Raw genomic sequence first — 22,885 nt, forward strand, 5'->3', positions numbered from 1 at the left:
CTTTCCGCAGGCGCAGAGCCCGCCGACCGGCCCGCTGCCAGGTCACCTGGATGGGAGGGGGCAGGGCCAGCGGCTGAGGAGCAGCGGGTGCCTGAGGCCTCACCTGGAGCAGCTGGCCAAAGAGGAAACTGGCTCTCGAGAGGCGGGGGCTGACCCGGGGGTCACTGGTGGAGAGCGGCTCTTCGGGCTGCAGGGTGTTCTGAAACCAGGTGACCCACTGTCAGCCCCGCGGTGCTGGGCAGGACACGCCACCGCCACCGAGACACAGGCGTGTCGCAAGCCCCCTCCGAGCCGACGGGAAGTGCCAGCCAGGGACCCGCGTCCTGGCAGGGGCAGCTCAGACGGCAAGAGAAGCCCGAGACCCGTTCCCATGGAGACGAGAGCCCTGGCTCAGCATCGCCGTGGCCTCCGGTCACAGGGCAGGCTCCTCCTAGAGGGGTGTCCTGAGAACCAAGTCTCCCCGGGACCCTTCACCCCAGGACTTATCCGCTCCCGGCTGCGATCCCTCCAAGATGGGGGGAGCCCCGGTGGGCAGGGCGGGGACCTACCCGGAAGGCCCTGAGGGTGTGGTGGGCGCTGTCGGCCTCCTCGCGACTGCCCCGCTGCATCAGCCGCTGCAGCTTGACCAGGAGCAGCTGCTGGGCTCTGGGGAGGGGACAGGGGGCGGAACCTCAGGGCCGGAGCAGAGGCAGGGCCAGCCCTGGGCAGGGGCCTTGCGTGAGGGCTGTGAGCTCTGAGCCTGGGGCACCCGGGGGTGGACAGGGAGCCTCGCCTCTGGGCCTGAGTCCTGCCTCCAGGGCCATCATAGTGGCCTCATCTGTAAACGGTTCTACGAAGGCTGCCCCCCAGGCCTGGCCTGGGCCATGGTGCTGGCGTTTACAGGTGCTTTACGGACGCCTGTGCATCTAGTGGGTGGTGTGTGTGTGTGGGGAGGCTGGTGCTCAGCCCCTGGTGGCCACTGGCTACTGCTGTGCCATTCCGGGCCCAGGACTAGCGGACGCGAGCGGGAAGCTGCGGGAGAAGGACCGAGAGGGCGCTCGGGGACTTAGGGAGAGAGCAGCGTCCCCGAGGCAGGAAGGCTCCCAGGAGGGGAAATGGGCCTTGCTGCTCCACGGCAAGGCGCCCGCGTGTCCCCTGGGCTGCGCGGCCACCCCAGGCCCCGCCTCACCGGCTGTAGCTGGGGATGGTGCCCAGGTCCAGGTCGTGGTCCGTGAACGGGTCGACGCGCGCGCACAACCACTCGTGCCGGTCCTGGTACATGGTGTCGCGCACGTGCACCACGTCGTCGCACCTCAGGGACAGGGAGCAGGCGTCCAGCTGGCCGGAGATGTTCAGGTTCAGCCGGATGTAGAAGGAGTCCCCTGAGGTCACCAGGCCCTCCTCCATGTCCTTCAGCAGCGTCCGGTACCCTGGCAGGAGGCAGGGGACACGCACCGATGAGGCGGGGCCGGGCCTCCCGCCGCCGCCGCCGCCTCCCGGGCACATCCACCTGCCCTGACTCCTCTCAGAGCTGCTGGCACCGAGACGCCGGGGCCCCCAGGGAACCAGCAGCTGTGTCACTTACGGGGCTCCCGGCTTGTCCTGGCGTCCAGGAAGCTCAGAGCTAAATTTTGGGCCCAGTTGCAACAAATCTGGGGTCTCTGCTACACCCCACGCCTTCCCCACCCTCACCCAGCGCTCGTGTCTCATTACCCCCACCCTGCCCTCCAGTCAATGCACAGCTCGCACAGTAACAGCGTCATCATGGGACTCAGCCTGACGGATTCCCACAGACGGACACACCCGCAAGCACCACACAGAGCGCTCACTCACCCCTCCCGCCAACACCCCTCCTGGGACCCCCCACTGCCACCTCCACAGGCCAGAGTCCACGCTTCGCACGCGTGCAGCCAACAGCAGGGCCCCCGTCTGCGTCTGTTGCCCAACATCATGCCCGTGAGCGCCATCGACGCTGTGTGCAGCATCTGTGCCCTTCTCACTGCTGTGCACGAGTCCACGTGGCGTGGGTCTCTCCTGCGTGCACACGGGTGCTGTCCCAGGCCTGGGCCGCTGTGGACAGCCCTGCGACCAGCATGCTATGCCTCTCTGGTGGACGTGTAGACTCGTGTCTCTTGGACACAGTCACAGACGTGGGGTTCTCAGGCCCCGGTTATGGTCTGTTGAGCACACGCTGCTGAGTGGATTTCTGAAGGGCGAGGACCACGACGGCTGTGGTTAGACCAGTGGTTCTCAACCTCCTGGCCCTTTAAATACAGCTCCTCATGTTGTGGTGACCCAAGCATAACATTCTTTTCGTTGCTACTTTATAACTGTCATGTTGCTACTGTGATGAATCGTCATGTGAATATCTGATATGCAGGATGGTCTTAGGCGACCCCTGTGAAAGGGTCGTTCGACCGCCAAAGGGGTTGCAACTCACAGGTTGAGAACCGCTGGGTTAGGCCCCCCTGACACCATTGCTCGCCAGTGTGACGCTTTCAAATCCCTTTGGAAGGAAGGGCATGAAGCACAGATGCAGCAAATGCCACAAGGGGTGCCCACGACACGAACCCCTTTCCAGTCCCAGGTCAGCCCCACGTGCGTGAGCTGCGGGAACACGGTGGGCGAGCACACGGTCCCCACAGCCAGGCCCGGAGACCGCTCGTCAGACGGCCACACCGCACACGGCCATCTGAGCCAGCAGGCATGTGTGCGTGTTCACGGGGAAGTGGGGGCCGCTGGTCAGGCCCCCCCACCAGCCGGGTCGTGTTGATGCCAATCGCTCTGTGAGCTCCCCGCCCGGGTGGAGACCCTATAAGCCGGCCCGGCAGAGGGACATTTCCTCCGCTGAGCTCCATACCGGGCTATCCCGCTGCCCACCTCTGGGGGGCCCCGCCAGGCCCTGCCAGGAAGCCTGCGGGAGGCGGCAGGGCGGTGAGAGTGGCTATTTCTGCGCTGATGAAACATTCATGAGCCTGTGGTTAAAAATAAGCTCCAGCTGCAGAGATAATCACTCGGGGAAACACGGAGGTGAGGGCGCGACGCAGCCTGGCACAGGGAAGATGGAGCGCGGCGCTCCCGCCCGGGCCGGACCAGGAAGGGCCGGTGAGGCTGCCGGGGCCGGACCAGGAGCGGGTGAGGCCTGGCTGTCCTGGACCCGGGGCCACAGTGCAAAGGCCTGGCCCTCCGTGTGGCTGCAGGGCCCTGCTCCTGCCAGAGCGGCCACCGCAGAGCCCGCGCCAACCCCGGGGCTGGGAACCTGACGGAGGAAGCAGCTCCAGCCCGGCCCGGAGGGGGGAGCCGGGCCAGACAGGGCCAGTCCCGGCGCTGGGAGCCCTGGCGGCCTCCGGCCCCTGCTCGTGGCTGGACCTGCAGTGCGCCCCGGAGCCAGGTGTGTGCCCGCCGTGTGCCAGGCAGGTGCGTGGTGCTCACCTTCGTCGCCCTCCTGCTGCCACCCCACACCCGCCCGTCAGATCCTCCTCTCCCCGCACAGGTGCGCGAGGAGAGGCCGCCGCCCGCCCGGGGTCCTGCCCGCCCGGTGTCCTGTGGCCGCGGCCGAGGGCAGGCGCGAGGGCGGCGCGGGCCTCACCTTCCTGGTTGGCCTTGTAGTGCAGGGTGACGGGCCCGCTGCACCGCTGGATGGTCCAGTGCGCCTCCTCCTTCGTGCAGGAGTCGAGGGGCACGCTCTGCCGCTCGCCCTTGATGCAGCCTTCTAGCTGGAGAACAGACCTGTTCCTCCTGGGCCGCGGCAGAGCCCGGGCTGGCGGCTCCCACGAAGCGAGAGCGTCCCCCCACGCTGCACCCCGCCTCGTCGCCTCGCTCGCCTCCTGTCTACCCCCCTCCCGCACACATGTGCTGGCCCGTGTGCACTCGCAGGGGCACAGGCTCCCGAAACACACGTGAGGAGTGGCGGGGGGAAGGGCTGGAGAGGGGCTCGTAGCGAGGAGGGGACCCACCCCTTCCCGCCCCCTCCTGGCCTGGGGGCCGAGCTGAATGCAAGCCGTGGGGGTGGGACACGGGGACAGCCCCCTAGAGCCCCCTCCCCCGGGCCCCGCCCTCACCAGCAGCAGCTGCAGGCCCTCATGCAGCCCGGCCTTCTCGGCCAGCGAGCCGGGCTTGACCGAGTGCACGAAGCTGCCGCTTGCGTTGCCGCCGAGCAGGGTGAGCTGGGAGGTGAGGCCGTCGCCGCTCAGCGTGGCGTGCTGCACCGAGGGCTGCACCGCGGGCCCGGGGCCCCGCACCTGCCCCACCGACGTGACCGACGGCCGGAAGGGTCTGGGCAGGAAACGGAACAGGGGGTCGCGCTGGAGCTGAGCACCTGTCCCCGGACAACGGAGGGCGGGCGCTGCCACTGCAGCCACCTCGAGGGAGAGCTGTGCACACGGGCGGGAAGCCGAGCTGCTCCTGGCCACGGGCAGTGACCCAGTGACCGCGGCGGGAGACACTGCTGCCCTGAGAGCCAGGTCTCCCCCCCACTCCTCCTTGACGGGCGGGGGCCCAGGGCCAGGCAAAGGGGGGAGGCTGCTTCCTGGCGCCCCCAGCTGCATGGCTGGGGAAGCCCCTCCCCCTGGGCCTGATTGGGGGACTCAGATTCTAGCTCTCAAGGGGCTGTGGACGGTCCCCTTCGTGGGGGTCCCACCTGGTGAGTGGCCTCCACCCCAGTGCCCCTTCCCGCGGCCACAGTACCTTTCTAGAGAGAACTTCCTAAACATGAGGTTGACCTGCTCCAGGTCGAAGGCGTCCACGCCCTCGGACTGGTGGGAGGAGGAGGAGGAGTGGATGGAGGGGGGTCCGAAGGAGCACCGCTCGTGGCTGTCATCTGCAAAGGGACGGGGCCCTCAGGACCCAGGAGCAGGGGCGGGGCGGAGAGGGTGCCCCGGACTTGCTGGGGTGCCCTGGGCCGCTCCCGGGAGGCTCGGCCGCTGTCCGCAGCTGCTGGTTCTGCTTCTGAATTGGGCTCATTTGGGGACCACCCAAGGTCTCACTACCCTCGACCAGCTCTGGGCCTAGGAGGCTGGGGGCGGGGCTGGGCGGGGCAGGAGGGCAAAGCCTAGACCTTGCAAAGCTGTCCCCCTCCCCTCCCTTGGGAAGGCCGCCCGGCAGGGCTCGGCTCCGCAGAGGCTCCGCAGCCCCTGCTCGGGCTGATCACGAGGCTGGTCTGCAAGGGGATTTGTCCGGACGCTGCAGAATCAGAATCGCTTGGCCCGCTGCCCAGAACTGTCCCGCGTCCCCTTCCCCAACTCCTCCAACCCTCCTCGCTCCCAGCCTCCATTAGGGCTGCCCTCTCTTAACACTTGATATAGCTCCTGACGGCTCCCAATTACGGAGCCACTAATCTCTCATTTTATCTGCGGGCGGGCGGGGAGCTGGCCCGGAGGAGAGCCATCCCCAGAGGCCAAACCCTCCTGCCCCCTCCGCCCGCAGGCCAGGGGCTCCCGGTGTGGAACTCGGCACCGTCCCCTGGACCACAGCCTCTGCCTCGGCAAGGACTCAGGGACACGCGTGTGAGCCCGTGCACATGGCCCAGGCCCGCGAGGCACGGGGCTCAGCGGGTGCGGCTGAAGCAGGCCGCCAGCCGTCAGGGCGGTGCTAGGGCCGCACACGCTCTCCCCCAGAGACGGAGCCCCTTCCCGGCTCCCTGCAGGGCTCTGCATGGCACAGCGGGCCCGGGCGCCCGCCTAGGAGTGCCACGCGCACTCGCCGGCCCAGCGGCCCTGCCCCCGCCTCCTTAACTGCCGCCCCACCTCAGCCCCTCCCCTCTCCTCCTGTCTTGTTCAGGTTGGTTAACAGCTTAATACATGGATGCTTAGGCGGCCGCCCTGCCTCCAGGCCACGTCCACCCACCGTGCCCTCATCTGATTCTGCAAAGTGAGAACAGAAGCACCTGCGCCCGGTCGCTGGGAACCCATCAGACGGGACCAGGTACGCGAGGCAGGCGCGTCCAGGGCGCTGGCTACAGCCCGAGAGCCGTTCCCTCTTAAAGACCCAGGCCGAGCTCTGGCCCGTGCGCAGCAGCCCGTGTCCCCACGGAACAGCGGCCAGGCCCGGCCAGGTGGCTCCGTGGTTGAGCTTTGACCTATGGACCAGGAGGTCAAGGGCACAGGCCCGGGGTGCAGACTCCATCCCCAGTAGGGGGCGTGCAGGAGGCAGTTGATCCATGATTCTCTCTCATCACTGATGCTTCTCTCTCTCCCCCACCTTCCTCTCTGAAATCAATAAAAATATATTTAAAAGAAAAAAAAAACACCCAAAAAACCAAAGGACAGCCCTCGGCGCCTCCAGCCCTGCAGCCCACCAGGACCGAGGCCTCTCTGTGCCCGGGCAGCACCCGGCGCCCTCTCAGAGCCCATCCTCTCGCTCCTGAGGCCCTACTGTGTGCAGGGCTTCGTCCCGCGGGCCCTGCTGGAGCGCCAGGCGGGAGCCACGTGCCCTGCTCCCGCTCAGTGCCAGGCAGCGTGGCACCTGCAAAGGCTCGGAGCCGCCGGGTACCCACCGTCAAGGTCTAAGACGTCGAAGCCGCCGCTGTCGTTGTCCTCGTCCACGGCGCTGCAAGACACAAGGGGGGCGGGAGGGCGTGGGCGTGAGTGTGAGTGCCGGGCTGGGTGTGCGGAGCTCGCGGAGGGGAGCCTCCGGGGCCTGGCTTTCTGAGACGCTGGTTCTGAGAGGGCAGGAGGGATGGAGAGAGGAGGGTCAGCGGGAGGGGGGGCTGTGGCTGAGGGGGTGGATGCGGCGGGCGCTCTGCTGGGGAGGGGGGAGGTGGGTGGGGGTGGCATCAAGGTGTCAGCCTTCTCTCAGGTCCAGGTTGTTCACACGTGCTCCTTGCCACGGAGGATCGAGGCCCAAGCCAGGCCCTGGCGGGACCGGAGAAATGGGTCCAGCCCCGCCTGTGACCAGTGCTCTCGGCCCTTCAGGACCCGACAATCTCAGACTTGAGTGTGACCCACCATCTGTGGCTGGCGGGAGATGTGCCGCCCGGGTGTGCCCCTATGGTGCCGCCCGGGTGTGCCCCTGCTGTGCCGCCCGGGTGTGCCCCTATGGTGCCGCCCGGGTGTGCCCCTGCCGTGCCGCCCGGGTGTGCCCTGCTGTGCTGCCCAGGTGTGCCCCTACAGTGCCGCCCAGGTGTGCCCCTACAGTGCCGCCCAGGTGTGCCCCTACGGTGCCGCCCAGGTGTGCCCCTACGGTGCCGCCCGGGTGTGCCCCTACGGTGCCGCCCAGGTGTGCCCCTACGGTGCCGCCCAGGTGTGCCCCTATGGTGCCGCCCAGGTGTGCCCCTATGGTGCCGCCCAGGTGTGCCCCTACAGTGCCGCCCGGGTGTGCCCCTACGGTGCCGCCCGGGTGTGCCCCTATGGTGCCGCCCAGGTGTGCCCTGCCGCCGCCAGGTGTATCTGAGTGGTTTCCTTTCTGGGAACCTGATGGTTTCCAAGAGGCGAGGGAGGGGAGAGGGAGGAGCCGGGGCCATGCACGGGTGGCTCTGTGGCTCGGGCCCAAACCCTGGAGCCGCGGGCGGAGGACCCTGACTTCGCGCACAGGGACAAGTGGCGCCGGTTCTCCCATTTGCTCGCTGGCCGGTGGCCCTGGGAGAGCCATGTTCCTCCTCTGAGCCCCGGCCTCCTCGTCTGTAAAACGCGTCCCGGCTGCCCTCCCCGGCGCCCGGGAGGGGAAGGTGGTCAGTGCAGAGGGCACGGCGGGCACCAGGCCCGTCACCCACCTCCGATGGGGCGCGTCCTCCTTGCAGCGCCTGACGATGGAGTCGTTCCCCGGGGGCTCAGCGGTGATGGACATGATACTGGACCGGCTCCGGTGGGGCTGCTTTGGACGCCAGGGACAGTGTTACGGGGCCAGGCAGCCCCGCCCGGGCCCCCGTGGGCCCCGGATCACAGGCACAGCGACCACATTCGCTGGGACGCGGCCCTGCCTCGCTGGGGTGTGGGGCTGGCCAGCGGGTCTCAGAGGGGACCTCCCCCGAGAACCAGCACATCTGTGGGGGGGCGGGGGCGGGCGGTGGGGGGGCGCAGGCGGGAGGATGGGCTGCAGGCGGGAGTGGACTTGCACCCTGCACAGGCTGAGCGCCAGGGCCCCAGCTGCGAGGTCGGGGCACCCGCCCTGGACCAGATGAAGACCTGCGGGCCCGGCCTCCTTGTGTGTGGGGGGCAGTGGGGCGATCTTTCAAAACCAGGCCTGCCGGCTCCTGGCAAGGGCTGCCTTCTACAAGCGCCGGATCCGCCCCCAGAGCTGCCCTCAGGAGTCACCTGTTAGCGTCTGTTAGCACTGCATCTCCATCTCCTCGCCGCCCTCCCCTCCCCGGGGCCTGTTCTGGAAGCAGAGCTGACAAGCTTCTCAGGGTGGCCCTGGGTTAGATTCGCTAATCCCCAGCCCCCTGCTGCCTGGCAGGTGGGAGGCGGCTGAGACCCAGGCGGGCTGCCCAGGGGGGGCTGGAGCTGAGGAGAGGGCCTCTGGGCTGGGGAAGGGCCGACTGGGCCCCCAGCCGGGGTGTCAGGGCCGAGGGGTTGTGGCAGAGTCCCGGCAGCTCGTGCGATTCCCACAGCCCCGGGGGAGGGGGGCGCCTCCTCCATCCGAGAGTTAAATGGGGAGGAGGCGGCCGGAGGTGGAAACACATCCTGAGGCCCCAACATCTTCACATACATAAGAGGCCTGGGGTGCAGCCCGGAAGGGGAGCGGGCGCCAGGCCTGCAGAGGGAAGCAGGGCCCTGGGGTGGGGGCAGGAGGGGCCATGCTTACCATCTTAGGGAAGGAGCTGGTGATGGGCAGGGACCGGGAGGAGCTGGGGCTGACGTCCATGCCTTCTTCTTCCTGTCCCCTCCCTGTCCTCACCACGGGCAGGAGAGGCCGAGGGGAGAGGGGAGGGACAGGGAGTTGAGAGCCCCTTGGGGGGGAAGGGGGAACAGGGGGGGTCCTGTCTGGGGGCTCGGCTCCTCGCTCCCACGGGCTTGCTCTCTCCTCTCCTGACCCCGTCCCACTGCAGGCTCCTGGGGTAAGGCTGGCCTCATTCCCCAGCAGCCCCTGCCCTGGCCAGGCCCCCAGGTAAGTACTGTCCCCTGGAGCAGGGAGTCCCTCCCCTCCCCCTCCCTCAGGGGCTGCTGGGCCTTTCGTATGCTTCTCGCCGACAGACAGACAGACAGACAGAAGGCTGCACTGGGGCTCTGGGGACCCACAGGGAGCGGTGGTGGACACGACGAGGCTGCTCCTGCCCTCCCGGCACAGTGACCATTAATTACCAGGTGGACACCCCGCCCCAGCCCCAAGGCCAGTCCCAGGTGTCCCCGCAGGGGCGAGCGCCAGGGGGTGCGACGGACGCAGAGCAGCGGGGGACAGAGCGGAGGCCGCGCCGCACTAACCTGGAAAGTCGGACGCGCGCTTCAGGCTGATGGGGGACTTGGCTCTCTGCAGCTGAGGGGGCAGAGGACAGGGTCACGCGGGCCCAGACCCGGCGCCGTGACGGAGGGGAGGGCGAGGGGGAGCCCAGCGGCCCCTGCCACGCGGCTGCGACCACAGCAGGCGCACGGCACCCATCTCCGCGGCGACAGCTGCTGGCCAGACGCCCCCAGGGAGGCCGGGGCTGGGCTTGGAGGACAGAGCTCCGAGGGGCGGAGGGTGAGCGGCGGGCGCGGGCGCCGGGCTGCGTGGATCCACACGCCCCGGGCGCGGCGAGGGAGGGCGGGCGTCGGGCGCTGCCGGCCACTCCACCAGTGGGTCCCCTGGATGTGCTGCCCTGGTCCGTGGTGCGGGGACGGTGGGGACCCGTGGGCATGGTCAGGCCCTCACACGACATCGTCTCCCTCCTTCCCTCCTTCCCTTGCTCCTTCCTCATCCGGGGCCAGAGTGCGCCACAGACACGCTAGACACGGAGCCCGGCAGACGGAGGACGGGGAGCCCCGCGTCTGCTGTGCCCGTCACTCCCCCACTCAGGAGGGGGGCTGCACTCACACCTACCTGTTGAATTTGGAAATAATGCCTCCCTCCCTCCCCCCCTCCCTCCCTCCCTCCCTCTCTCTCTCCACTTATTTATTTATTTAATATTTCTTTATTGATTTCAGAGAGAGGAAGGGAGAGGGAGAGAGAGACAGAAACATCAATGATGGGAGAATCATGGATTGGCTGCCTCCTGCACGCCCCCCACTGGGGCCAGAGCCCGCAACCCAGGCCTGTGCCCTGACCGGGAATTGAACCGTGACCTCCTGGGTCATAGGTCAATGCTCCCCCCTGAGCCCCGCCGGCCGGGCCTCTCCTACTACATTTAAAGGAAACGAGGGGACTGGCCAACACGCACAGCGCGCAGTGCCTGTCCGTCCGTCCGTCCGTCCGTAGGGCTGTGACGGGTCGGCCCGTCTGGGGCCTGAGACCCGCAGCAGAAGCACAGCCGCATCCTTGACGGCTCCCGCTTGCCGCCCGCCGCCCTCTGCCCACCGCCCGCCGCCCTCTGCCCGCCGCCCGCTGCCCGCAGGTACCTGGATGCCCTTCAGGTTCATCCTGCGCTTGGGCGGGTGGCAGGGCAGGAAGTATCTGCTGTCTTCAGGTGAGTCCTCGGAGGTGGAGGAGTCGTCGGCTTCCTGGCCGTTGGTCCTGGGGCTGGCGTCCCCGAAGCTCTGGGAGATGATGGTCACCGGCAGGTTCCGGGGCAGACTCTGCAGACAGGGGAGCCGGGCGGGGGGGGGGGGGGGGGTGAGCGGCAGCCGCCAGGCCACAGAGCCGCTCTGCCCCTGGTGCCGCCACGTCCCGGGCCCAAGCTCAGGACGCCTGCGCTTCTCTCCGCCCCCGACCCCCCCGACGCCCGTCTACCGGGAGGCCAGGCCATCTTCCAGCTCCACCCCGTCTCTCCTCACCAGCCTCCATCCCGCCTCCCGCCAGCCAGGGCCTGGAGCAGGGATGGGACCCCCAAGCTGGTCCTGCCCCTTTGATCCGAGGTGCACCATCCTCTCTCCAATTTCCAGCCCCCAGTCTGAGCTATGAATACGAAAAACATTGCCAGGCCCGGCCAGGAAGCTCAGTGGTTAAGCGCTGACCCTGAACCAGGAGGTCACGGTTCAATTCCTGGTCAGGGCACATGCCTGGGTTGCGGGCTCGATCCCCATGTGGGGCGTGCAGGAGGCAGCCGATCCATGGTTCTCTCTCATCATTGATGCTTCTCTCTCTCTCCCCCCTTCCTCCATGAAATCTATGAATATATTTAGAAAAAACAAACAAACAAAAAAGAACACATTGCCGAACGAGGGAATAAGGACAGAAACAGTGCTGGGTCCTGTCCTCTGTACTGGGCTGAGGGGTGAGGGCGTGAGGTCACTTCTGCTGACCCCCAAAGCCATGCCACGCCACCCCCACCGGCTACCCTACAGCCTCCAGAGCCAAAGCTGCCCTACCTCCCTGCACAAAACCCCTCCCGGCCCCTGCGAAGCGGACAACGCCCGTCCTTCCACCACCGCCGCCCCCTCCCCTTGCGGCTCCTCCCACTGTGGCCCCTGCCTGTCCCCACCGCCCAGTCGGCCATCATGGCCGCCAACAGCATGCCAGGGTGCCACCCCGCCCCCTGGCCTGGCCCGTCTGTCCTGTGGTCCCGTCTTGTCCGTACAGTTGGCCGCTGACCCTGAGCCCACCCCATGCCCGGCACCAGGTCCTTCCTGAGCGTCTGCGTGAGCACAAGAGGCTTGAGAGCTGAGGGCACCGCACACTGGCTCCCGGGGCCACACCGAGGCCCGGGTGGAGGCGCCACAGCCCGCTCCCGGCTCCACGCGCCCTTCTCCGTGTGCTGACAGCCTGCGGAAACGCCAGGCTCCGGTCTGCCTCCAGCCAGGGCGTCCTCTACGGGGGGTGAGGGGGTGAGGGGTGGGCATCCCCGTCTCCCAGGCCCCGATACTGGGGCCCCAGGCAAGCTGCTTGGGGCCTGTCTGGGTCCCTCCTCGGTGTAGGAGGGGAGTGGTGGGGCCTTCCTGCTGGGCAGTCCTGCACGTCAAGCGAGATCACACACAGAAGGCGCTTTGCACCGTGCATGCACCCCCGCAGCTGCACCCCCGCAGCTGCACCCGCACACCTGCACCCACAGACCTGTACCCACACAGCTGCACCCACACAGCTGCACCCACGCACCTGCACCCGCAGACCTGCACCCACACAGCTGCACCCACGCACCTGCACCCACACACCTACACCTCCGCACCTGCACCCATGCACCTACACCCCCGCACCTGCACCCCCGCACCTGCACCCACGCACCTGCACCCATGCACCTGCACCCCCGCACCTGCACCCATGCACCTGCACCCACAGACCTGCACCCACGCACCTGCACCCACGCACCTGCACCCACGCACCTACACCCCCGCACCTGCACCCTCGCACCTGCACCCTCGCACCTGCACCCACGCACCTGCACCCACGCACCTGCACCCCCGCACCTGCACCCACGCACCTGCACCCGCAGACCTGCACCCACGCACCTGCACCCACGCACCTGCACCCACGCACCTGCACCCACGCACCTACACCCCCGCACCTGCACCCACGCAGCTGCACCCGCAGACCTGCACCCACGCAGTTGCACCCGCATACGTGTACCCACGCAGCTGCACCCGCACACCTGCACCCACAGACCTGTACCCACACAGCTGCACCCACACAGCTGCACCCACGCACCTGCACCCACACACCTACACCTACGCACCTGCACCCCCGCAGCTGCACCCACACACCTACACCCCCGCAGCTGCACCCACGCACCTGCACCCACACACAGGCCCCGAGACCCAGGCGGCTTTAATAACATCCCTCGTTCGGGCGGCAGCGCCCACTCCCCACCTTGCCCTGCCCACTGGGCACTGTAAGGGGAGCAGGGAGCTGAACCCCGTGAGCATCCCCACGGCGGCGGGAATCCAGTGTGGGCCCCGAGAGGGAGCCGCAGCGACCTGGTGAGGGGCTCGTCTGAGATGCCAGCGGCAAGCGCCAAGCCGGGCTCCACCTCACTTTCCACCTTCAGCACGAAGCGTCCCCTCATCACTGCCCAGCACACGGGAGGCTCAGGCGCAGGCTGTCCGGGGGAGGGAGGGTGCCCCTCTCAGCCAGGCCGCCTGCCGCCCGCCGCCCACCTGGTCCAGGCTGCCGCTGTCCCGGGACAGGCGCCGCAGCTTGCTCTCCAGGTTGACGATGCAGGCTTCGCGCCGCACCATCTCGATCCGCATCTCGTCGTTCTTCTCCTCCAGCTCGCGGATCTGCTTCCGGTACTTGTCCTTCTCAATCAGGCACTGTGAGTACTGCGTCTGTGCCTCGTCCCGGGAGTGGAAGGCCTGTGGGAGGGACAGGCCCCTGGCTCTCCATCCCGTCTCCCCCCGGACACGCCTCCCAGCCCAGGGCCCAGCCCCGGCGGGTTACTCAGCCTTTCCCAGCAGCACCATCCCGCTGGGCTCCAGCCGCGTGGGGCCCGGGGCTCGGGGCGCCTCTCCGGGGCCCACTCCCTGGGCCCGAGGCACTTGTCATTCCCGCTTTACAGACAAGGGCACCGAGCCTGCCAGGGTGCCCGGTGCTGGCCACACGCCTGAGTGACAGGCCCCGACCCGTCTACTCCGGAGACCAGCACTGAGGGGTCACGCGAGGCCAGCCCAGCCCCACGTGTTCAACTGCCTGTGCGTTCGGAGAGCCTCCGGTTGGAATTCATCTTTGAAATGGAAGTGGGAGAGCCCGGCTGACTGTGGGTCCTGGCGGGGGGGCGGGGGGGGGGCAGGGCCTGGGCCCAGAGCCCCGAGTCCTTGGCCGTGTCTTCCCTCCCGTCCAGAGCACTGGGCTCAGGGGGAGCTCTGAGGACCGTGGTGAAAGGGCACCGACATGGCCAACGCCTCGGGGACACCGGCTGGGGATCTTTGACCCTCATCTGTCGCCCGTTTCACCCCACGGTTACCTGGAATTTTCCAAGGGACATAGAGAGCCTTTGTTCTAAACAGCGAATCGGGAACGCCCTCAGCTGAGAGGGGCGGCTGGTTTTACTGGAGAAGGCTCTGTGGGCCCTTCTCGGCCGCCACCGGGGTGCCCTGGCCCTCAGTCCCCCCTGGCCCTCGGTGCCCCCCTGGCCCTCAGTCCCCCTGGCCCTTGGTGCCCCCCTGGCCCTCGTGTCCCCGACCCTCAGTGCCCCCCTGGCCCTTGGTCCCCCCAGGCTCTCTGTCCCCGTGGCCCTGTCCCCCCTTGGGCGGCGTGGCGCACCTGGTCCCGCTCCCGCTCCACCTCCTCCAGCTGCAGCATCACCGTGTTCATGCGGTGCTTGTACATCTCGCAGTCCTTCCCCAGCGTCGAGCACTTCAGCTCCAGGTCTTCCTTCTCCTCCAGGTACTGCGGGGGGACAGGCGGGTGGGGGGTCAGCGTGCCGCCAAGTCACCCGCAGGCCAGGCCGCCGCCCCAAGTGGCAGCCATCTGACCGGCAGGGATGGTCGCGGTAGGTCAGTCAATGAGCTGGGATTTGCTCAGACCTACTGTGTGACGGGGGATGGAGGGGGGACGTGCAGACCCGGTGCGTGCCCCCGAGGCCTGCCATCGGGAAGGGAGACGGGGCCCCGCGGACACAGTAGCGAACAGCTGCAGGGGTGCCGGTGCTGGAGGTGGGGCTGTACCCGGGTCAGGGAGAGGGGGGCCGGGCAGCAGGGTGCACCCCCCACCCGCCCACCTTGTCCCGCAGCCCCTCGGCCTGGCGGGCCTCCTCCTGCAGGTTGTAGATCTTGTTGACCAGCTCCTGCCGGTCCTCCAGCGCCTCCTTGCGGTCGTGCTCCAGGATGTCCAGGATGGCCTTGTCCGAGTCCGGCAGGCTGCGCTGCCCGGCCTGGGGGCGGGAGAGAGGGTGGGTGCCGGGCCAGGGAACCAGGCAGACACCACAGACACCGCAGGCCACGCTGAGCTGGGGGCAGAGACGGAGCAGAGAGCGAATCGCCGCCCCTGGGGTCCCTGCGGTTTGTTAGGTGAGACTGTCATCACCTGGCAAGAAGCATAAGCCCTGCTGCTGCCAACACCCCGAGGCCTGCTGTGGGGCCCCAGCTCTTATCGGAGCCCCAGAAGCTGCTCCCCAACACTTCACAGGTGGCAACAAAGATAGGGCAGGCCTGCTGGTGGGCGCCTCCGCCAATTAGGTGCCATCTGCTTGGATGACACCGGCTCAGCTCTGCTATGTGTGAGAGTGCAGGCGCCAGGCAGCCAGTTGGGGGAGGCAGGGGAGGCAGGGGGAGGCAGGGGGAGGCAGGGGGAGGCAGGGGAGGCAGGCGGCCTCTTCTCTCCCTTAGGTGTGCGCTGGGCTGTCACTCTGAGGAGACGCCCTCCGTCCCCCGTGCTCCGTGCTGACAGGGGCAGGAGGCACCCGGAGTGTTAATAAACGCACGGCTGACAGTGGAGGATCTTGCGATTTTTTTGGTTCATCCTCACCTGAGGGTATTGTTTCCGTTGATGTTTTTTAGGGAGTGGAAGCGGGGGAGGTGGAGAGAAACATCGATTGGTTGCCTCCCTCACATACCCTGATGGGGGCTGGGGACCGAACCCATGACCCTTTGGTCCCGGGCCGGTGCTCTAACCATGGGGCCACCCGCCATGGTGAGTCTCTCTGGGTCTTTGAGGACCAGCAGGCCCCCGGCTCAGGCCCTGGCTGTGCGGAGCGGGTCCGTTAAAGACGCTTTCCCCGCATCAGGCACCCATGTCCCGCCTCCTACCTGGATGATGGACTGCAGCTCCTGGATCTTGGTCTTGAGCATCTCGTTCTCGCGCTCCAGCTCCAGCACCTGCTCCCTCTTGGGCCGGCTCTCGATGTCGTTCTTGAGCTTCAGGGACTGGTTCCGCTCCAGCTTGCACTCCTCCTCCATCTTGTTCAGCCGGTGCTTCAGCTGGTCGATCTGCAGCCGGGCGCCCAGGGGGCGGGGTTGGCAGGGGCCCAGGAGGCATCGCTCCCAGGTCCCCCTGAAGCGGCCCCACCTGGGCCGCGCCCTCCCTCCTCCTTCCGTGGCGGCCGGGAAGGGCCCACAGAGCCTTTTCCAGTAAAACCAGCCGCCCCTCCCGGCTGAGGGGGTTCCCGATTCGCTGTTGAGAACAATTCAAAGGCTCTCTATGTCCCTTAGAAAATGCCGGGTAACCGTGGGGTGAAACGGGTGACAGATGAGGATAAAACCGGTGTCCCCGAGGCGTTGGCCATGTCGATGCCCTTTCACCACGTCCTCAGAGCTCCCCGTGAGCCCAGCTCTGGGCTCACCCTGACTCCCCCCCAGAGCGGCCCTGCTCCCCTAGGCTTTGTCCTCGTGGGTTCACAGCAGGTTTCACTGGAAAGGACAGCGTTCCTGCTGAAAGGTCCCAGGCTCACGGGTCTAGAGGGCCTGCCGGGGGCAGTTCCAACATCTGGTCACGGGGCAGCTGGACATGTGCTGGGCGTCACCGCGGGGTGAGCGTCAGGAACCGGGGCCAGAAGACTCTCACACCTGGTGCCCAGGCAAGTCTGCTGCCTCGGACCCTGGCCTCAGCAGAGCACCCAACACGGGGGCTCGTGTTCAAGGCTGCAAGGAGGGGAGAACCCAGAGGGAGCGGGTGTGTGTGTGTGTGTGTGTGTCCTGTCAGTTCCAGGCTCACGGAGAGGCGGGCATCAGAGTCTGGCAGGTGGAGGGCCGCGGCTTTAGCTGGGAAAGGCCAGCTCTGCACCCCCCCGCCCCCTGGCCCGGGTGGGAGGGGGAAAGGCCGCAGGGGAGCAGCCTGGGGCTGAGATGTGCCGGGTCGTGCGGGCCAGATGGGCCTTTCAGTTCTAGACACGCTTCCTCACTATGACTACATCTCAGGGAGGGAGAGTTCCAGCAGAGAACCGTGTGAGCCCCGCCCTAGGTTAACGTCTGCACGCGCCGGGTAACCGGCACAGGGGTCACTCCTGCTTAGAGACCGTGGGAAAAGGCCTGGTCAGCATCCTGTGCTGGGCCCGGGTCCCCAGTGGCCCCTGAGCGGGCATGGCGCACGGAGGGGCGCACGCGGGGCCAGCCACTCCCCCAGCGGCTCAGACATCTGAGGGCGTGGGTGTTACTGCCCTGATTGCCACTGACAAATGAGGAGACTGAGGCCGAGGGTCCACTAACGGGGAAGCGGAAGCCAGATGTGAATTCCCGTCGATGACAGTTAAGGCTCCTGCTCTTCACACACGTCCCACTGCCCGTTACGCCTCTGACTCCATCCGCCCGGATTCCAGGGGGCTGTTTACTGATCTGTCCGCTGCAGCTAAATTGCATGTGACCCGACCAGAAATCAGGTTATTTATCCCCGCGTCCCCCACGGTGCTCAGCACATGCCTCACGCGTGGCAGGTGCCTCATAAATATCCCGAGTCTATCTCCACCCGCAGCCGGAGTGATCCATCCTGAAATAAATCAGCCGCCACTCCCAGCTCCCCGGCCTTCAGCGCTCCCCGTCACCTGGGATGAACGGCAACGGTCTCACCACGTGTCCCCTCCAGCGGGGTCCTGGCCGCCGCCCCCCCCCCCCACCTCCTTCCCCGCCACTTGCTCCTGTGGCTCCAGAAACACCACCATGCAAGCCCCCTGCTCGGGGCCTCGGTCGCTGGGAGCTCCACCCTGACACTGGCATGGGCGGCCCTCCCTGTCCTCGGCCTCTGCCCCGCGTCCCCGCTCACTGGCCTCCCCGACCGTCCCCCAAGACAGCACCCGCCCGCCGGCCCCCTGCTCTGCGCGTTCCTCCTGAACAGCAGTGGGCACTGCCAGTACAGCGCCTGGTGCGGGGGGCGCTCAGCACTCGAAAGGAATGAACGGGTTAAGCAGATGCCCTGCCCTGTCTGCACTCGGGCGCTGAGTCCTTTAATGACAGCATCACGTGCCGGCGGCCCGTTCACCGAGAGGCGTCCTGGCTCTGGGACTGGGCCCGGCTGACCTTCCTGCGCACGGCGGTGCCGGCAGAGCCTGCGCCCAGGCCCCCATGCCTCCTGCCCCCGCAGCAGGCGCGGTGCCATCTCCTCGCTGACTCCTGGGGGCCACCATCTGAGCGTGGGCCCTTGCGTCTCCCCACCCCTTGGCCTGTGCACGGTCTGAGTGCGCTCGTCTGCACATGCGCATAGGGCACCTGGGCCCCGAGCAGGAGGGAAGCCCCACGAGGTCCCTGGGCACGTGTCTGCACCTGCCTGCGCCGGACCTGCGCTCCCCAGCCGGACTTCAGCTGCAGGGGGGCTGGTCTGCGCTGGTCTGCGCATGCGCAGGTGGGGCTGGGCCCCGGGCGGGCGCCAGGCTGCGGAGGGCGGTGCGCCTGCGCCTGCGCGGTGGGTGGCGGCCCGCCCCGCCCCGGCACCTGCCCGCGCCGCCCTCACCTCGAGCTGCAGGTCCCGGCTCCGCATCACGGCCATGTTCTTCTCCTCGCTGAGCTGCGCGTAGCGCATGGCCAGGTTGTAGTTGTCGTCCTTGACCTTGACCAGCTCGTCGTTGTAGCCGTCGCGCTCCTCCTTCATCTTGTAGTAGCGCTCCTGGAAGGTTTGCAGCTCCACGTGCGTCAGCATCAGCTGCTTCTTCTCGTCCTCCAGCTGCCGCGCCTTGGCCAGCAGCTCGCAGCGCTGCAGGTCCTTGGCCTTCATCTGCTGCTGCAGCTTGATGACCTCGTTCATGAGGAAGTGCGTGAGGCCCTCGTGGCCCTCCTCCACTGCGGGGGGCGGGGGGGGGGCGGGTGTCAGGGCATCCACTCCCCCCCCCCCCCCCACCCCTCCTCCACTGCGGGGGGGCGGGGGGGGGGGGTCAGGGCATCCACTCCCCACCACCCACCTGCCCCTCCTCCACTGCGGGGCGGGGGTGGGATGGGGGGTCAGGGCATCCACTCCCCACCACCCACCCTCCCCTCCTCCACTGCGGGGCGGGGGTGGGATGGGAGGGTCAGGACATCCACGCCCCCATCACCCACCCGCCCTCCTGAGCTCTCACACCGACAGGCCCCAGACTCAAGGGGAGCAAAGCAGCTCATCCCGGTTGAGCTTGGGTCTGGCAGGGAGGCAGACATCAGGAAAGGAGGGATGCAGACATGGAAGTGCAGCCTGAGATGTCGGAGAGAGGGCACAGGGCTGTGAGTGTGAGGGGCCTCTAGCCTGGGGGGTGGGGGTGGGGCTCCTAGGCTCCTGACCAGGGAGCTGAGAGGTTGAATGTGGAGGGAAATGCTCGGGCTGGTGGGACATGCGGAGGGGGACGGGGCACATTTCAGGAGCTGGGGGAGACCAAGTGCCTGGAGCCAGGGAGAGGCAGAGGCGGAGGGAGGCTGGAGTGTCAGTGGGGCTGGGCCACAGCACCCTGTGGGTCGCAGGAAGGGCTGGTCTCAGACAGAAGCAGCGGGAGGTTTGACGCAGGGAGGTCTGCCGAGGTGGCGAAGGCGCGAGACAGGTAGGGGTGGATGTGGAGAGCTGACGGGATGCAGGGCCGGGAGGAGGCCGGCGCAGGAATGTGTAGGAAGGGACGTAAGGCTAGACGGCCAGGGGCTCTGGCTCAGGGATGCTGGCAAGAGAGTAGGTGAGAACCAGACCCAGAGGCGGCGAGCATCTGTCCCGCCTCCGCCATTCACCGGGATGTGCCAGGAACACCCCCTCTCTCGGCTCAAGCTTCCCTTTGCCGCTTTCATCATCGGGCAGAAACCAGGGGCCGCCAGCCCGCAGGTGCTGTCCTAGCGCCACCGGTCCGCCGCTCTGGGACTGTCCGCCCAGTGGACACCCCCCCCTGCACCGCCGGCGCCCTCCCGGCTGAGCCGCTCACCCACGATGGTGGAGAACCTGCGTGTGGGCTCCTTGCCGGTCACCAGCTTGTACAGCTCCGGGTAGTAGAACTCCAGGCTCTCCAGGAACACCACGTAGCCCCGCTGGCCCTTGGTGTGCAGGATGTCCAGCAGCCGGCCTAGGGACACGGCCCCGTCACTCGGCGCACAGGGCACAGGTGACCGGACCCAGGTCCCATGTCCAGCCTCATCCCGGACTCCCACCCCTCCGTGAACTCAGAGAAGACAGCGTCGCCACAGCCGTCGCTCCCGAGGTGCCTCCCGGGTCCAGGGGAAGGAAATCCGAGCGCCAGGCCCTCAGTGGGGATGCGGTGGCTGTCAGCTCCCTTCCTCTGGGAAACTGGGGGGACCCGGGCGCCCGGACACGGCCTCAGGACACCCAGAGCTTCCCGTCGACGGGTCACAGTGAGCCATGCTGGCTCGGCTCCCTGACCGGAGGAGGGGGAAGTGCAGTGGCCACTACAGCGTGGAGGGTGTTCTCTGGGCTTCGGAGCAGAAGCAGATTCTGTGCGGGGAGCTAGGAGTCCCCGGAAGCAGGCCGCTCCCCTCGGGGCTGCCAAGCCCCTGGAAACAGCTTTAACGCCGGAGGGATGTGCCCGCAGGTCTCTGCCCCACTGGTTCCACTTAGTGTTTACATGTCCTGGCCTCCCCTCACTGTTTCATTTCCAGATGTTTCTACCCTGGAGGCCCCCGAGCTCGACGTGTCCCCAGGACGGCAGGACACGCGCATGTCATCTTGTGTGGGCCTCCGGCGTGTGGGCCGCGGGGTGTGGGCTCCCGGGGTGTGGGCCGCTGGGGTGTGGGCCGCGGGGTGTGGGCTCCCGGGGTGTGGGCTCCCGGGGTGTGGGCTCCCGGGGTGTGGGCCGCCGGGGTGTGGGCTGCCGGGGTGTGGGCCGCCGGGGTGTGGGCCGCCGGGGTGTGGGCTGCCGGGGTGTGGGCCGCCGGGGTGTGGGCTGCCGGCGCAGTGGGGGCAGGGCTGGAAGTGACAGCCGCACTCGGCAGGAGAGCGCTGCGATGGGTGATGAGTGTCGTGTTCACAAAGGACGGTCACAGCGCACGAGCCACTTAGCACCCATCACGCTGTGGGGAAGTGACTCCAAACCTTTTAAACTGTGAGCCACAGGGAGAGACATGTACCCTGTGACCCCGTGTGCCGCACAAGGGCAAATACACACACGTGTGTACACACAGGCACGTGTGTGTATAAAACCCCAACTAGTTTCACAAACCAGACTTAGCACCAGGCAGCCCTAAGGCAGTCCGACAGACCCCTTCTCAGGAGACTCTAGGCCAGCGGTTCTCAACCTGTGGGCCGCGACCCCTTTGGGGGCGAACGACCCTTTCACAGGGGTCGCCTAAGACCATCGGAAAACACATATATAATTACATATTGTTTTTGTGATTCATCACTATGCTTTAATGATGTTCAATTTGTAACAATGAGAATACATCCTGCCTATCAGATATTTACATGAGGATTCATAACAGTAGCAACATTACAGTTATGAAGTAGCAACGAAAATAATTTTATGGTTGGGCGTCACTACAATATGAGGAGCTGTATTAAAGGGTCGCGGCATTAGGAAGGTTGAGAACCACTGTTTATATATGTGTTTTCCGATGGTCTTAGGCGACCCCTGTGATAGGGTCGTTCGACCCCCAAAGGGGTCGCGACCCACAGGTTGAGAACCGCTGCTCTAGGGTGTCCCCAAAACGTATGCACACCCCTTGAATAATTATATAGGTAGTGCTTATTAGAGCACATTTCCTTTTCAAAACTGAGCTGTCAGCTGTTAAAGTGTGCACACATTTTTTGGAGACACCCTACATTCTTAAACAGACACAACGCATTGGGTTCCACAGGTGTCAGTGATAATAGAATACAGTTCTCAGACAGCAAAGCTACGACTCAGTAAGAAACGTGCTTCTTTCTGCCTGAAGCGACTCACTCTCCGGCAGATCTAACGGCCACCCTAACTCCGAGGGAGCAATGAGTGTAAAGGGTGTGTGGGGAGACTGTGACCGCGGTGATGGAAACGAAGACGTCGGTGATTGTGACGGGTGGCCACGTCCCAGGTGTCGCTAATCACTTGCTTTGTCACCTGCCTCCACCCGTCAGGTCAGCGGAGGGGTGCTCCCCTCAGGCCGGGTAGGAAAGTAAACACCGTTTCCCGCTCTCCGAGGCCGGGACCCTCTCAGTTCTACCGCTTGGTGGGGGGCAGGGCCGGGCAGAGGGCCGTGGGCCCAGCTGAATAATTCCCGCCCCGGAGAAACTTCACGCTGGCACACTGGCCGGAGGGGTTTCCTGGGGCCGCCACCAGGGGCAGCCCGCCCGCCCCCGCCGCCCCGTCCCCGTCCCGGGAGCGGCTGGCTCACCTGCGCGGTTGATCTTGGAGGGCAGCATGGGCGCGTTGAGCACCTCGTCCTCGTCCTGCTCGTCGATGACCTTGCACTGGCGCAGGTAGGGCGTGAGCTTGGCCGGGTTGATGTAACGGCTCAGCATGTGCCGGTTGCACTCCACATTCTCCCACAGCGCGTCCTCCTCGTCCTTGAGCGTCTCCATGTAGTCGTCCATCCCGGGGCCGCCTCCTGGCACACAGAAGGCACGCGGTCACCCGGGAGCTCACGGGACCGCGGCGAAGTCCCTCAGGGTGACCTCTGGATGCTGTTGGGTTCATTAAGGTCAAGCAGGGCCTGGTTGGGCGTCACCCCGGGCACCAAAAGGGTGCCGGTTCGATTCCCGGTCAGGGCACATGCCTGGGTTTCGGCTCGATCCCCAGGGGGGCGCGGGGGAGGCAGCCGATGGATGTGACACCCTCACATTGGTGTTTCTCTCTGTTCCCTTCCTCTGTCTCTCAAATCAATAAGCGATGCTTTAAAATAAATAGATAAATAGATAAACGGAAAGAGTCAGGCAGAGGAAAGCACTATGGTATTTTAACCATTTAAGAAAGGAAGGGAGAGGCCTGGCCAGGTCGCTCAGTTGGTTAGAGCGTCGTCCCGATTCACAATTCGGGTTCGACCCCTGGTCAGGGCGCGTACAAGCATCAGACGACGAATGCATACACAAGTGGAACGGCAAATCGGTGTTTCTCTCTCCCTCTCCCTCCTCCCTCTCGATAACCAATCCATCAGTAAATGAAAAGAAAGGAGGGGAC

General features: G+C 66.5%; 1 protein-coding gene across 3 annotated transcripts in view; it reads right to left on the reverse strand.

Moving 5' to 3' along the window:
• Nucleotides 1-22,885, reverse strand: part of CARD11 (caspase recruitment domain family member 11) — a 71,508-nt gene that overhangs the window by 7,274 nt on the left and 41,349 nt on the right. Inside the window, exons 3-20 of one of the 3 annotated variants that reach the window (XM_036314659.1) lie at nt 22,104-22,316; nt 19,709-19,846; nt 18,292-18,617; nt 15,663-15,842; nt 14,636-14,788; nt 14,179-14,304; nt 13,074-13,271; nt 10,446-10,622; nt 9,336-9,387; nt 8,719-8,801; nt 7,688-7,785; nt 6,473-6,525; nt 4,666-4,798; nt 4,041-4,254; nt 3,569-3,695; nt 1,169-1,409; nt 549-645; nt 104-199 (exon numbers count right to left, since the gene is read on the reverse strand). In XM_036314659.1, the coding sequence (XP_036170552.1) occupies nt 104-199; nt 549-645; nt 1,169-1,409; nt 3,569-3,695; nt 4,041-4,254; nt 4,666-4,798; nt 6,473-6,525; nt 7,688-7,785; nt 8,719-8,801; nt 9,336-9,387; nt 10,446-10,622; nt 13,074-13,271; nt 14,179-14,304; nt 14,636-14,788; nt 15,663-15,842; nt 18,292-18,617; nt 19,709-19,846; nt 22,104-22,316 (2,705 nt within the window). Of the gene's footprint in view, nt 1-103; nt 200-548; nt 646-1,168; nt 1,410-3,568; nt 3,696-4,040; nt 4,255-4,665; nt 4,799-6,472; nt 6,526-7,687; nt 7,789-8,718; nt 8,802-9,335; nt 9,388-10,445; nt 10,623-13,073; nt 13,272-14,178; nt 14,305-14,635; nt 14,789-15,662; nt 15,843-18,291; nt 18,618-19,708; nt 19,847-22,103; nt 22,317-22,885 lie in introns of all 3 variants that reach the window. The other 2 variants (XM_036314658.1, XM_036314660.1) reach the window with 2 other exon arrangements.

This window comes from Myotis myotis, unplaced genomic scaffold (genome assembly GCF_014108235.1).
Source record: "Myotis myotis isolate mMyoMyo1 unplaced genomic scaffold, mMyoMyo1.p scaffold_m19_p_6, whole genome shotgun sequence".
In the NCBI taxonomy this organism is placed as follows: Eukaryota; Metazoa; Chordata; class Mammalia; order Chiroptera; family Vespertilionidae; genus Myotis; species Myotis myotis.